This window comes from Frankliniella occidentalis, unplaced genomic scaffold, assembly GCF_000697945.3.
Source record: "Frankliniella occidentalis isolate FOCC.00 unplaced genomic scaffold, Focc_3.1 Scaffold440, whole genome shotgun sequence".
NCBI classification, from domain to species: domain Eukaryota; kingdom Metazoa; phylum Arthropoda; class Insecta; order Thysanoptera; family Thripidae; genus Frankliniella; species Frankliniella occidentalis.
In genome coordinates, this window is record NW_026267559.1 from 142344 (window position 1) to 154619 (window position 12276).

The 12276-nt window shown below is 38.9% G+C and overlaps 4 protein-coding genes across 8 annotated transcripts; 2 read left to right on the top strand and 2 right to left on the bottom strand.

Annotated features, from left to right (window-relative positions):
* Positions 1-145: 145 nt before the first annotated feature.
* LOC113215020 (endothelial differentiation-related factor 1 homolog) lies at positions 146-1668 on the top strand. The gene is made up of 5 exons (XM_026434574.2): positions 146-368; positions 716-767; positions 840-1000; positions 1083-1176; positions 1269-1668. The coding sequence occupies exons 1-5, from the start codon at positions 297-299 to the stop codon at positions 1328-1330; spliced, it is 441 nt and encodes a 146-aa protein (XP_026290359.1). The 5' UTR covers positions 146-296; the 3' UTR covers positions 1331-1668.
* A 43-nt stretch (positions 1669-1711) lies between these two features.
* On the bottom strand, positions 1712-2982 carry LOC113215018 (proteasome subunit beta type-1). The gene is made up of 4 exons (XM_026434573.2): positions 2803-2982; positions 2335-2524; positions 2019-2255; positions 1712-1954 (listed from the first exon to the last, which is right to left on the bottom strand). The coding sequence occupies exons 1-4, from the start codon at positions 2877-2879 to the stop codon at positions 1769-1771; spliced, it is 690 nt and encodes a 229-aa protein (XP_026290358.1). The 5' UTR covers positions 2880-2982; the 3' UTR covers positions 1712-1768.
* Positions 2983-3057: 75 nt separating this feature from the next.
* Positions 3058-10358, top strand: LOC113215016 (condensin complex subunit 3). Its single transcript, XM_026434569.2, has 20 exons — positions 3058-3282; positions 3458-3679; positions 3765-3905; positions 3981-4068; positions 4154-4381; positions 4471-4612; positions 4715-4933; positions 5015-5134; positions 5216-5453; positions 5798-5974; positions 6056-6196; positions 6272-6379; positions 6524-6626; positions 6706-6887; positions 6965-7082; positions 7168-7388; positions 7466-7636; positions 7719-7913; positions 8015-8115; positions 8201-10358. Exons 1-20 carry the CDS (start codon positions 3175-3177, stop codon positions 10134-10136), a joined length of 4959 nt encoding a protein of 1652 aa, XP_026290354.1. The 5' UTR covers positions 3058-3174; the 3' UTR covers positions 10137-10358.
* LOC113215017 (probable DNA-directed RNA polymerase III subunit RPC6) lies at positions 10301-12197 on the bottom strand. Of its 5 annotated transcripts, none has more exons than XM_026434572.2 (8): positions 12179-12197; positions 11871-11945; positions 11631-11753; positions 11426-11543; positions 11089-11337; positions 10768-11019; positions 10522-10683; positions 10301-10443 (listed from the first exon to the last, which is right to left on the bottom strand). In XM_026434572.2, the coding sequence occupies exons 3-8, from the start codon at positions 11750-11752 to the stop codon at positions 10369-10371; spliced, it is 978 nt and encodes a 325-aa protein (XP_026290357.1). In that variant the 5' UTR covers position 11753; positions 11871-11945; positions 12179-12197; the 3' UTR covers positions 10301-10368. The 5 variants fall into 5 exon arrangements, with proteins under 5 accessions (XP_026290357.1, XP_026290356.1, XP_052130749.1 ...); XM_026434571.2 differs by having other exon boundaries at positions 12075-12182; XM_052274789.1 differs by having other exon boundaries at positions 11631-11777; positions 12075-12182.
* Positions 12198-12276: the final 79 nt, after the last annotated feature.

The following is a 12276-nucleotide window of genomic DNA, read 5'->3' on the forward strand; positions in this document are numbered from 1 at the left end:
GTACAAAGCAAAGCCAACGAGCCAAACCTCCCTCAGCCCTCAGCCGTTGGAGCACTTCATTTCTCCGACTGTACTACGTCTATTCAAAAAACCCTGGATGCCAGATCCCAGTTGGTTCCAGTGTCTCACAGCCGTCAGCCCCCACCCCCACTCCGCCACACCACAACAGTTGTCTCGTCGCACATACACACGCACTACGAAATTCGTCGTACGTACAGGTTATAGCCTAGTTAAAGATTAGGGGTTCGTATTTGGTTCATTGTTTTCCTTCAAGTGGAATTTCACAACCTGCTGTCATGTCGGACTGGGATACTGTCACTATTCTTAAAAAGAGACCTCAGAAAGCCTCAGCTGCGAAAAGTGAACAGGTAAGAAAAATATGAATATAAGGTTGTGTCCATTGAAGATCAGTGCCATGCCTGTGGCCACTTGCTGTGCGGGAGTTCCAGAATTTTCTTGGAAGCAGCGTATTTTAGCGCTTTGTAGCACGCATCGATATTTATCATTGTTTCCCAATAGAATCTTATCTCACAATTTAAATCAATGTGTGACGCATTATAGACGCCATATTGTGAAATGTACATTTCTCATTTCACTCTCCTTTTCTCATGAAAATTATATGTTTGGATCAAATAAAACATCCCTTGATCGGTATTTGGTATATCTTACATGCGGCATTTCGTTTGTATTACAGTTTTTATTTCTTTCTTTGTAGGCTGTGAATGCTGCTCGTCGACAGGGTGTGGCAGTCGATACCCAACAAAAATGTGAGTTCTGAACATTATTCCTCAATGGTGATGATATGCACTGCATAGACTTAATTTGTTTATAATTTTCAGGGGGAGGTGGTCAAAATAAGCACACTGTTACAACAAAAAATACAGCAAAACTTGACAGAGAGACAGAAGAGTTGAAGCATGATAAAGTTCCACTGGATATCGGGAAGCTCATCATGCAGGGGCGACAGTCCAAGGGCTGGAGCCAGAAAGACCTGGCTACTGTAAGTGAATTAATCCAAAATTTTGATTTCATAAATTTGTTTTCAATTTGAGGCATATGCAATGAATCTACTCTTATTTCAGAAAGTTTGCGAGAAGCCTCAAATTGTAAATGATTACGAAGCTGGGCGAGGTATTCCTAACCAGGTTGTTTTGGGAAAGATCGAAAGAGCCATTGGTAAGACCATATTTAATTCTCGTAATTCTTGATTTTGTGTAAGGGCTGCTGATTGTCCTCTTAACCATCTTTTCCACTTACCTCATGAATAGGTATAAAATTGCGTGGAAAGGACCTGGGCCAACCCCTCCCGCCCCCTGGGACCAAGAAGTAACTGTCCCTGGGGGCTTAGAAGAAGCTTCACCGTCCTGCTACACCCTTTGTGCATGGACTGATTGTCACTTTGTTTTGACAAGTTTGCAGTTTGAGGTGTCAAGCATAATTCAACTTTTTAATACTTTTTTTTGAATTAACAAGATCTCTACTGGCATTTTTGATGGCAAGATAAAGTTGAATCATAGGGACCATTATTGTTGAATTGCACTGTTTCTGTTAAAATTGCAAGTCATTTGGTCTCATCAAGCCTGTAATATTTTGTTGTCATTAAATGTAGCACCACAATGTGCATGAATTGTTCCACATTGAAAAATAAGAAATTTCCTTTAAACAATATTTCCTAGATTTGTCTTTAATTTGTCCGATTAAAAAGGCAGAATTACAAGTAAAAATCTTTATTAATGCCAATTGAAAGTAACCCCACCAAACAAACATTTTAATCTTTACGTAGAGCAAATCTTTCCTCCTTCACTCCTGTCTTGTCAATAATGTTGATGATGATAGCATCACCAGTATGAATTTCACGCTCTGCAGCAGATATAAAGGCATCTTTCACAATGGCAACTGCTCTCTCCCGAGTTATAGGCTCTTGCACGACTCCATTCATGTTCTTCTTGCCCACCTACAAATACATATGATTAGGGTACAATCACACAGAAGTAGCTTAGCTATGCCTAGATAATCACCTGGTTGTCGAGGAATGGCTGAAGTAACGCACTAGACGAGCCTCCCGCGTAATACTGATTCCTTTCATAATGACCAACCGGGTCATAATGATACACAGCACCCTTGCCCTCAGCATCTAATCCAGCAAGTAGATTAGACACATAGTAAGGAAAGAACCTCTTGTAGTACAACATAGTAGAAAGGAGCTGCGCAACAGCGGGAGTGTTCATTTCCTTCTGATGCTCATGGTTGTACATCTATGAAATCAAAGAGCATTGTGCATAAAAAAATAAAATTCTATGATAAAATTTCAATTAATAAAATAATTACACAAACCTGCAAGCGAGCGTTGAGGACACGGGTCAGGGTCAAGACATCGCACCAACATCCGCAGGACGCAAGAACTGTCTTGTCAGAGAGCCGGAAGAGCTTACTCTGTTCACGCGTGTTAATAGAATAGCCAACAGTCAGACGAGTGTCTGAACCGATCACAGCAAAGTCTTCCCCAGCGATGGCCACAATAGTACTGTGCAAAATCATATGGAAAGCATGAGGTATTAGAAGTCAGGTAATTCAGGTAACTTCAGGTAAGTCAGGTAACTGTCATAACCTCAACTGAACAACAAACAAGAACATCTTTTTAAAATAAGACATAGATATCTGTTCGAAAAATTTTCAAATAATACAGAAGTTGACTCCAGTAATCAATTCAAAACAACGAATGTAAGAAAAAGTATAGATATATACAATTTTAGGGTTGCTGACACGGTCCGAATGTACAGTAGTCACAAATTTTACACGTACCCTCCGTTATCCGAGTAGGGAGAAAACCGCTGGGCCTGCATCGGGGTATGGCCGGCGAAGGGCTCAATCAAGGCCATTATTATCGGAAAATTAGAGAACTGTCACACGAAATCACGAGAATGACACACAACTTTGAGTTGTTGCTGATTGAATGCCGGATGCCTTGTAGAAGTTTGGGTTTTGGGCTTCTGCTCTGCTTCCGACCCGACGCCTTCCATAAACATTTCAAGTTGGCTTAGCGCCAATGTTGGCGGGAAACCGTTACAGTTGACATCGTTATCGTTACGAAAACATTCAAACAGACGCGTCTCTGAAGAATGCAGCGAACCTTATTTCTGAGCTAAAAAATTAAGTGCAGAAAAAGATAGGAAGATGAATTCAACAGACGTGAAGCGGATGAAGGAAATATTTCATCAATCCCAGTTTAGTGTAACGTCCCATGAACGACTTTGCAAACAATTAAGGCAACTGTACGAAAAGGTAACCTTCTTTACAATTATGATTGTCTTCCTTTCATTTTCTTGACCGATTCATCCAAGCATTACTCTTCTCTTGTATCACTGTATTTTGTGTGTGTGTGTGTGTGTGTGTGTGTTGGATAATGTACTGTCATCACTGCCTGAACGTCTAACATCAAGCTTCTTTGGTGTTTCAGAATTCGCTCGATTCTTTCTCGAATGAATACATAAAATGTTTACAAGTGCCTCTGATTCAAGGGGAAAAGTTTCGACCTGTGGAAAATATTCTCAGTTTTGCCTCCAAATTTATTGCTTCCCACCTTCAATCGAAACCTGTCCCTGTCGATGTTGAAGAGGAAGAGAGAGAAGACGAAGAGATATCTCCATTTGCTCTCAATGTTTTAAAATTTTTGTTTGAGGTAAGCTGTTTTACAAATATTTGGTCAAAAGTCCTCATAAATTAATGAAATTTGACCATTCCTGTTTCTTTTCCTTTCGCTTTAGAACCACAACTCTGACTACCAAGCAATTCGCTTCAGAGTTTGCCAGTTCATAAACAGGATTCTGAATGGTTTAGGGAATGAAGCGTGTATTGATGATGACTTGTGTGATCAAATTAGTGAATGCATGATGGAAAGATTGCAGGTAGTTTTTTTGATTTTTATATTTCAGTACTTTTAAATTTGTTGCTTATTTTAATTTTCGGCTTCATATTCTTAGGATAAGGCCCCTGCTGTTCGCATGCAAGCTGTCTTGGCTCTCCATCGGTTGCAAGATCCAGCTGATGCATCTTGCCCAGTAATGAAAGGTTTAGCCATCTTTTTCATAAAATCTGATTACTTGTGCAGGATACCATTGTGTGTAGCCAGTTTCATTTTACATTTCTGTTGCAGCATTCATGTTTCACATGTCTTCTGACCCCAGTGCTGAAGTACGTCGTGCTGTACTCACAAACATTGCTATTACTGCCCCATCTGTACGGGGTATTCTTGAACGCACTCATGATATTAAAGATACTGTGCGGCGTTCTGCATTTTTAAGTCTTTCCAAGTTAAGCGTCCAGAGGTTTACAATAATACAAAGAGTCCGACTTCTCACTGATGGCCTGAAAGATCATGCAGGTACAATTTAGTTATGCCTGCTTTGACTGTTGACTTGGACATCTTTATTTTTAATTCTTAAATAATCTGAAATATTTATCTGGTTGTAGCTATTGTTCGTGATGCTGTTTCTAAAGCTATGCTACCAGCTTGGCTCCAATTTTACAAAGGAAGTTTCTTGTCACTTTTACATGCTCTGGACTGTGAAAATGCAACTGAAATATCATCCATAGCTTTACGAGCTCTTTTCAAGTAAGTGCTTTGGTGCTCTGCTTGATTTTAACACACTTGACATGCACTTATACATGGCGGCAAGTGTAATAGCTCACTTTCTCATTTGTTTACTAATTTCAGATCTGAGCCCTTGAAAGCAGTTTTAGAAGAGCTCACTAATTTGTTAAATGAGGACAAAGTGATACCAATTGAGGAGCTCAGTCCAGAGAATGTTCTGTACTGGCGATTGTTGTCTGAATATCTTGAGGCCCACCCTGAAATTGCTGATGACCGCCCTATTGATGAGCCTCTTCCAGAACTATTACCTGAGCTCTCAACTTTCTGCAATTACATTAAACAGTAAAATATTAGATGGTACATGATTTTGAAATCTTTACTTGAATCAATATTTTACTCACCCTTGTGCTCTTTCTTTCCCAGGTATCATGATACTAAGTCTCTTGCCGAAGCAGAGCATTGGGTGGTACTTCAACACCAGTACATTTTAATTCAATTACTGGAACTTTGCAAAGGTTTCGATTTGGCTGATGAAATGGGAAGGTGCGCTTTTATCATGAGTCTGTTCTTTCCAGTTTATGATGGATTTAATTTATTATTATTGTAACTTGAATTTTCTTCCAGAACCAATTTAAAAGATTTATGTTTATATCTTTTAACAAACAACTCTGTACCTGAAATTGTTGTGCCTGTCATTATTCAACTTATGGTCAGAATTGTTCCTCAAGTGGAGGACCGTCTTCAGGCACTTGCTGAGGCAATATCTGAAGTAAGAGAGCCAATGACAGAACAAGAAGCTGAACCTGAAGCACCTCAAGCACCACCTCTGTCTGCTGATGAACAGAGGCAAAAGGACCTCAAGGTATGTTGCTCAGGACATACATGTGTTTACAGCAGCATGGTCACATTACCGTATCCACCTGAGTCTAAGACCCCCTTTTTCACCGAAAATTCATCGCGGAAGTAGCGGGGGGTCTTATACGCCCAGGCTAAGCCAAGGCGGGTCGCAAACACTTCAGAAGCCCGGAAACACGTTAAAAACACTTTATACACGCCCCCCGTTAAGTTTCTTTTTTATCAATGGAGGCTTTGAAAGTGGGAGGGGTCTTATACGCAGGGGGGGTCTTAGACTTAGGTGTATACAACCCTTCTCTGTTAAAGTGTTTATTATGTTTGAGTTTAATTTATGAAATCCTTCCTTCTTAGCAAGCTTCAATTCGTGTAAAAATTAATGAATTGAAAGAAGAACAAGATGATGCCGTCAGAGAAAAAAATTATACTAAAGCCCAAAAGCTTCAAGAGGAGTGTGAAACCCTTCAATGTGAATTAAAAACTTTGATGGAAGGCACTCCTGCACTGCCACCCCCTCCAACTCGAGTAGAGGTACGTTATTTTGTTGTATTTAGTCTGATACAGAATATGTATTTGATGTAACATTTCTTGTGTGTAATAATTATTGTTTAGATTCGAGATTCGGTGAAAGATGAATTAGCACTTCGTAAATGTCTACGTATTGTAAGGGAGATGACCCAGTCAGACTCTGTGAAAAGCCTCTCTGCTACTCTTCGTTCATTAATGCAAAATTTTATCCTGCCATGTTTGGAGGTTTGTATGCCTTTTTACAATCTGTTTTAGCTGTTATTGCCTATATCCGTTATACACAACAGTTTTTTCTTACAGGAAGAAAGAACTCCCATCATAAGGAATAAAGCTTTAGAAGTTTTGGGCATTTTCTCCCTTCTTGACAAGACGTTGGCCAAAGAAAATTTCTTCATGTTCTGTTTCCAGGTATCCTTCTTCAGTTTATTTTTGTACTATTTCCCTCCAATTATTCTTGTAATTGTGTAACTTAGTGCATGTGACCAACCTATCTTCCTATTTATATACTTATCAATGTAATTGCAACTTTTGCATGACTCCTTATCTTTTTAGATTGCCAATGATGAAGTCTGTGAAGTAGCCCTGAAAGTGACTTTTGATCTCCTGCTCCAATATGGTCTGGAAACCTTCCAAATTCTTGAAAAAGAGGAAAATGGTAATTTTTTTTAGCCAATAAATTCTACATTATTTTTATGTCATTGTTTCTTTAAATCTCAATCTATGCTCTATCGCAGGAGAGGTATCTACAAAGAAGAAGACGAGAAAGAAGAAGAATCTTTTTCCAACTGATATGTGTGATGATGACTTTGATACAGAGGAAGATGAAAGCCAAGAAACTCAGACAACTTTCTCCAGTGGATCAAGTGGAAATACTTCTAATTTAATCTCAATGTTGACATCTCTCCTTGATAGTGCTGTAAGTATTACCTAGCTACAAAGATTCAGGACTATGATCGATCTATGTTGTATGAACTAATGTTGAACTTTTTCCAGTCAACGTCTATGCGCAATTTGGCAATGGTAGGTTTATATAAGCTCCTTATGGCCTGCCGTATCACATCTTCAGCTCTTTTGTCTCGTCTCATTTTAATGTGGTACAGTCCTGTAACAGGTAAACCAGCTCATTTACTTTTATTTTTTTCTATCTAAGGATAGGTGACTGAACTTTAAATCTTACTATAACTCTTTGTTATCAGATGGAGATGAAAGCTTGCGACAGCCACTTAGTTATTTCCTAACTCTGTATGCTAGTCAATGTCCTCGTAGTCAAGAAACCTTGGAACAAGCGTTCATGCCTACCTTGCGAACTCTAATGCAGGCTCCAGTTACTAGCCCTCTCACTCAAATAGATAAAGAGAGTGTCTCTCGTCTTCTGTTAAATCTTACAAGACCTGGAATTAATAAGTATCATTCTAAGGTGAGGGAAATCTATTCTCTCTGAATTATGTGCAGGTGGTTTTTAACTTTTGCTTAACTTTGTAAATTCTTTTACAGATGAGTCACATTCATAACAATCTTGCCTTAACCATTTGTAATGCTATTCTAGACTGTGATGATAGCACAAATGTTGCTGTTCTCTTAAAAGCACTGTCTGCCTTGGAATTATCATTAGATGATGCTGTGTACCGGGAAGAACTGAAAACTCTTGTTAAAAGGGTCAGAGAGGTAAGTGTCCTCTTTATGATCAGTGAGTGACAAAGTATGAAAGTCTTGACTTAATGAATCAATTAATTTATATTATTTTCAGATTTTCAATATTTCAAAGGAAAAGTTATTTATTCGGTCCCTTGATAAAATCAGAACACTTATAGAACTTGCTGCTGACAATGTTTCCATGCGAACAACAGAGGTTGATAATACAGCAGCTTCCAGCCAGCTGGAAGCCACTCAAAGTGTCAGAGGTTCTATTCAGTGTAATGACACAAATAACAGGAATATTGAAGTAAGCCAATGAATATAATGTTCTTCAATTCTTATGCCTTGTGCTTTTCATTTGATGCCATAATCACAACTTCGAATCTAATAAATTTTATCTACCTACAGGGTTCTCATCCTCACACCTTAGTTGGTGATTCTGATGATGAAGATACATATCATACAACAACTTCTAACATTATCATCCCACCTAGTCCACCACGTGATGAGTTAGTAAAATCTTATTCATATATAATTTTTACATTAGTTTATTTCTTTGTTAAACTATAAAATAATTGTTATCATCAATTACAGGGCTAGTGATGGTGAAGAAATGGAAAAAGAAGAGTCTGAAGAGCAAGCCAGTCAAATCAAAGAGAGAGAGAAGGAAGATGTTTTTAAGAAACCAGCTACGAATGGAAAATCAATGAGGAGTAGAACTCGCAATCGAGGCATAAGTGCTGCACCTGGTGACAATGATACGTCTCCTGTGGCTAAAAGGAAAAAGGCTGACGAAACCCAAGTTGATCAAATAAGGAAGAGTCGGTTCACTAAAAGTGCAAAGGCGAAAGAGGTGGAGGGCCAATTGGAAGCCCAATCTGCAACCAGCCCTCTGTGTCTGGCTCAGAAAACAAACTCACCTACTGTTACAAGGAATGCTAGAAACTTAAGAAAAGAAAATGACACTAGCTCTAGCATTGCTAGAAACATTCAAAGTGGCAAAAGGCAAATTAACCCAACTGAAAAGGGCTCAACTTTGAAAACTTTCCAAAATATCACCCCACCTACAGGAAAAGGTTCTGATGCACTTGCTACTGTATCACCTCGTCTTACTCCACCATCCAAAAGAATTAGAAAATCTTTACCCAGTGAAGTTTCAAGTACAGCTGATAGCAGTACGCAGGCACAAACTTCTGAAGTCTCAGGCTCCTTTTCCACCAGCAATGATTCACCAGCTCGACCTAACACAAGACGAAGTATAGCAAATCGGACAGACAGAGATTCTCTAGAGTCTCCCCCGGTCTCAGCAGCACAACTTCGTTCAAAGATGGAGAAGAATGCCAACAAAGGTCAGAAAAGCACAATTGATAAAAAGGGTCTGAACTCAAATGGATCATCTCCATGTAAAAGTTCTTCTGGTGAATCCCAGATCAAGAATTCGAATGAAAAGAAAAAGACTCCCTCATCTGATGATTCATCGACACCTACCTCTTGCCCTGAGGTTGATGCCGTCTCTTCTACTATTCCTAAAAGAAATCGCAATGCCAAGGGTGATGCTAAACAATCTGGAAAAATTCTGGATACTCAGCCCAGGACCACTCGATCAAAAACTGAATCAGATGAATCGCCTTTGAGAGAAACTCAGGCTAGACAAAGATCTGGACGCTCAAAAATTGGAGTGTCACTACCTGAGCCTGTCTCACAGGGACAAAGCAGGTCTGTTTCAGACAGCGTTCCATCGGACTCTGACTCCTCTCCTGCACCTCTGCACCCCAATAAGCAAAAGAAACTCAAAAGCCAAAATGCTCAGGAAAATATTAACAAAAAAACAACTAGTGCATCAAGCACAGATGTTGAATCTGACATATCCCCTGTCAGAATGGCTCCTAGGCAAAAAAGGCGCGAGCAGGTGAAAGGCATTGAAAAACTGCCAGAAAGGTCTATGACCTCTGTCCCCACAAGGGCTACGCGTAGAAGTACTACTTCACAATCAGACTCTGAGGGAACTCCACAGCCTTCAAATACCTCCTATTCAGACCAATCCCCTGCCCTGCACAGCAGGGCACTGCAAAAAGAAGATAAAGGACAGTCACCTTCACCTTCCTCAGCAGCTCAACTAAAACAGAAATTATTGAAGAAAAATGTCAGTAAGGAAGGTTCTTCTAAAGTTATTCCAGGAGAGAAGTCTGAAGAATCTGATTCAGTACCTTCACCCACAACACGATCATCGAGAGGGAAGGCTGCTATTGTTTCTGTAGCAAAGACTCAACCAACTAAAAAGAGACCAGCTGAAGCACTAAAATCCACTAGTTCAGAGGGGCTTGATTCAGATTCCTCTCCATCTGTAAGCAAAGTGAAACAGGCGCATAGCAAAAGCAAAGGAGCCTCAAACAACTCGACTCCTGTTCACCCTGAGAAGAAAACTCGAACCAAGACCCCCAGTATAGAGTCCTTGCCCGCTCGTCGTTCCCTTAGGTCTTCTGTTGAAACACCATCACCCAGAACAAGGAGTGGAAAGGTTAAAATTTAAAATGAACATTCTATGTGAATGTTTGTATTTGCTACATCCTGCTGTAGGCACTATGCATGTATTATTAGCTTTATTTACTATAAATTACTAACACTGAAACTATGAAATTTTAAAGATCTGTTTTAATGTATTTATTTGATGGATGTATAAGTAATTAAGAAATCTTAAACATCATGATTTTTTATTTTTTAATTCAGTTATAAATATATCCATCTTTTTAAATTAATTGTATTTATTCAAGCCATTCTGTCATGTAAACACACTTTTTTGGATTTATTGATCCAATATCACTGCACTGGTTGAAAACCTGAAACAGATGCGGAATATATTTAGAAAGACATATCTAAGGGTAATTCATGGATACAGTTTCAACAAGCTCAATTACCGGGCAAACACCACAGGGGGTCCGAACAATGCCTGGTGGTGGCAGCAGCGACTCAATAGCGCGGTACATGTGGTTACCATCAGCAAGGACTGTTCGCTCTGCTTTTCCATCATAAACTAAAGTATTTAGAATGGTTTCCATATCTTGGACAGATAATTGGACCTACAGCATATAATACCACAAAAACAAGTGAGAAAGAGCTTTATTTATGAATGGTATAATGACAGAGAAGCTCAAACCTTTTACCTTGCTAATCCCTAACTCAGAGATGTATTTCCAAACATCTTTAGATGATGCACTAGCCATATTCTGGGCAGCAATTGGACCATCTTTACAGTTCTTCACAGCTTCTTTTTTTTGATGAAGGAAACGAAAACATTGTTGGTTTAGGACATCAACAAATTCCGATTCAAAGTCTTGATCATTATACCATGCTCCACCAGTAACAGAACTATCTGGCTCCAAACTGTATAGCATATAAACCTTCTTTTTTGAAGCCTGATAAAAATGAAGAACAAATTACTCCTAGAATAACTACTTGACAGAAAGTATCAAGTAATTACTAACCGAGACAGATTTTACAGCCTTAATTATTTTTTTGTTCTCAAGATTTTTCAAAATTTTTTGGAGAGTAACCACAATTAAATTTGATTCATATCTGAGATCTCTGATCCATATCCCCTTGTTACCAGCTTTCTCAATTATACTATATACTATCTTCTCTTCATTATCTGCGCCTTTAATGTTGGAAGAACTTGATGGCTCCTTGTACTTGTAAACTAATTTGTCACCTTGCTTGAATATTTCCAAAGATCCCTACAAGAAGATCCGAGTCAGTGGCAAATTTAATTTGTTTCATCAAAAGATATATATAAAAATTAATGTGCTGTATTCAGCTAATTACCTGCTTCAAAAGACTGTTGATGGCTTCCGCTCGTTCCTGGGGCGATAAATTTGGTATTTCATTTTGGATTTCTTTATCAGAAATTGGTTTGGTACTTCCTTGCAAGAGTAATAGTATCCTAAAGACAAAATTTATACAACTACAATTGAATAGCCATTACTACAAAGACAAACAGATGGTGCAGAATATAATCTGATACACCTGCCTTTGCTCATAATCTGAAGTTGTAATCGATGAGTTTAGAGCTGGAGGAGGGCTACAGAGTTCACGACTTGAACTAGATGTGGGTGACACCGGTTCCTGTTTGACCCTGGTAGCCATTGCCATTCTGGTTCAACAGAATGAAAATTTTCTTTGAGACCCAATTTGTTATTAATTATTAATTATTATTAAAGCTTCCAACACTAAAGGGATTTACTTCAGTAAGTCCTCTATTACAGCTTACCAAGGGAATTCTTCAAGAGTGGCAAAATGTAACTCACAACAACAACATTGGTGGAGAAAAAGAATCTTCAAGGACCTAGAGAAGGATCATTAATTTAGAGGTTATGTGACGGTAGTGGTGTCGGTGAGTTCATTGTTTTCTCTTTTAGAATTCGTAATATAGACGTCTTATATTTGCAATATTTTGTTTGAGGCTAAATATTACGATTTTCACGAACGAGAAGGGCTCTCAGCCATAGAGTAAATACTAGACTAGATTTAAAAAGCAGCAGGGGCAGGAGTTGGTTTTGAATGAAGAAGTTAAAATACCTTCAACAGGGAGACCAACAGACCAACAAAAACAGAAAACAATTGCACCTCAAGCTTCAAGCCCCGCCCGCGCGACGCGCCATTACTTTATATTTAAA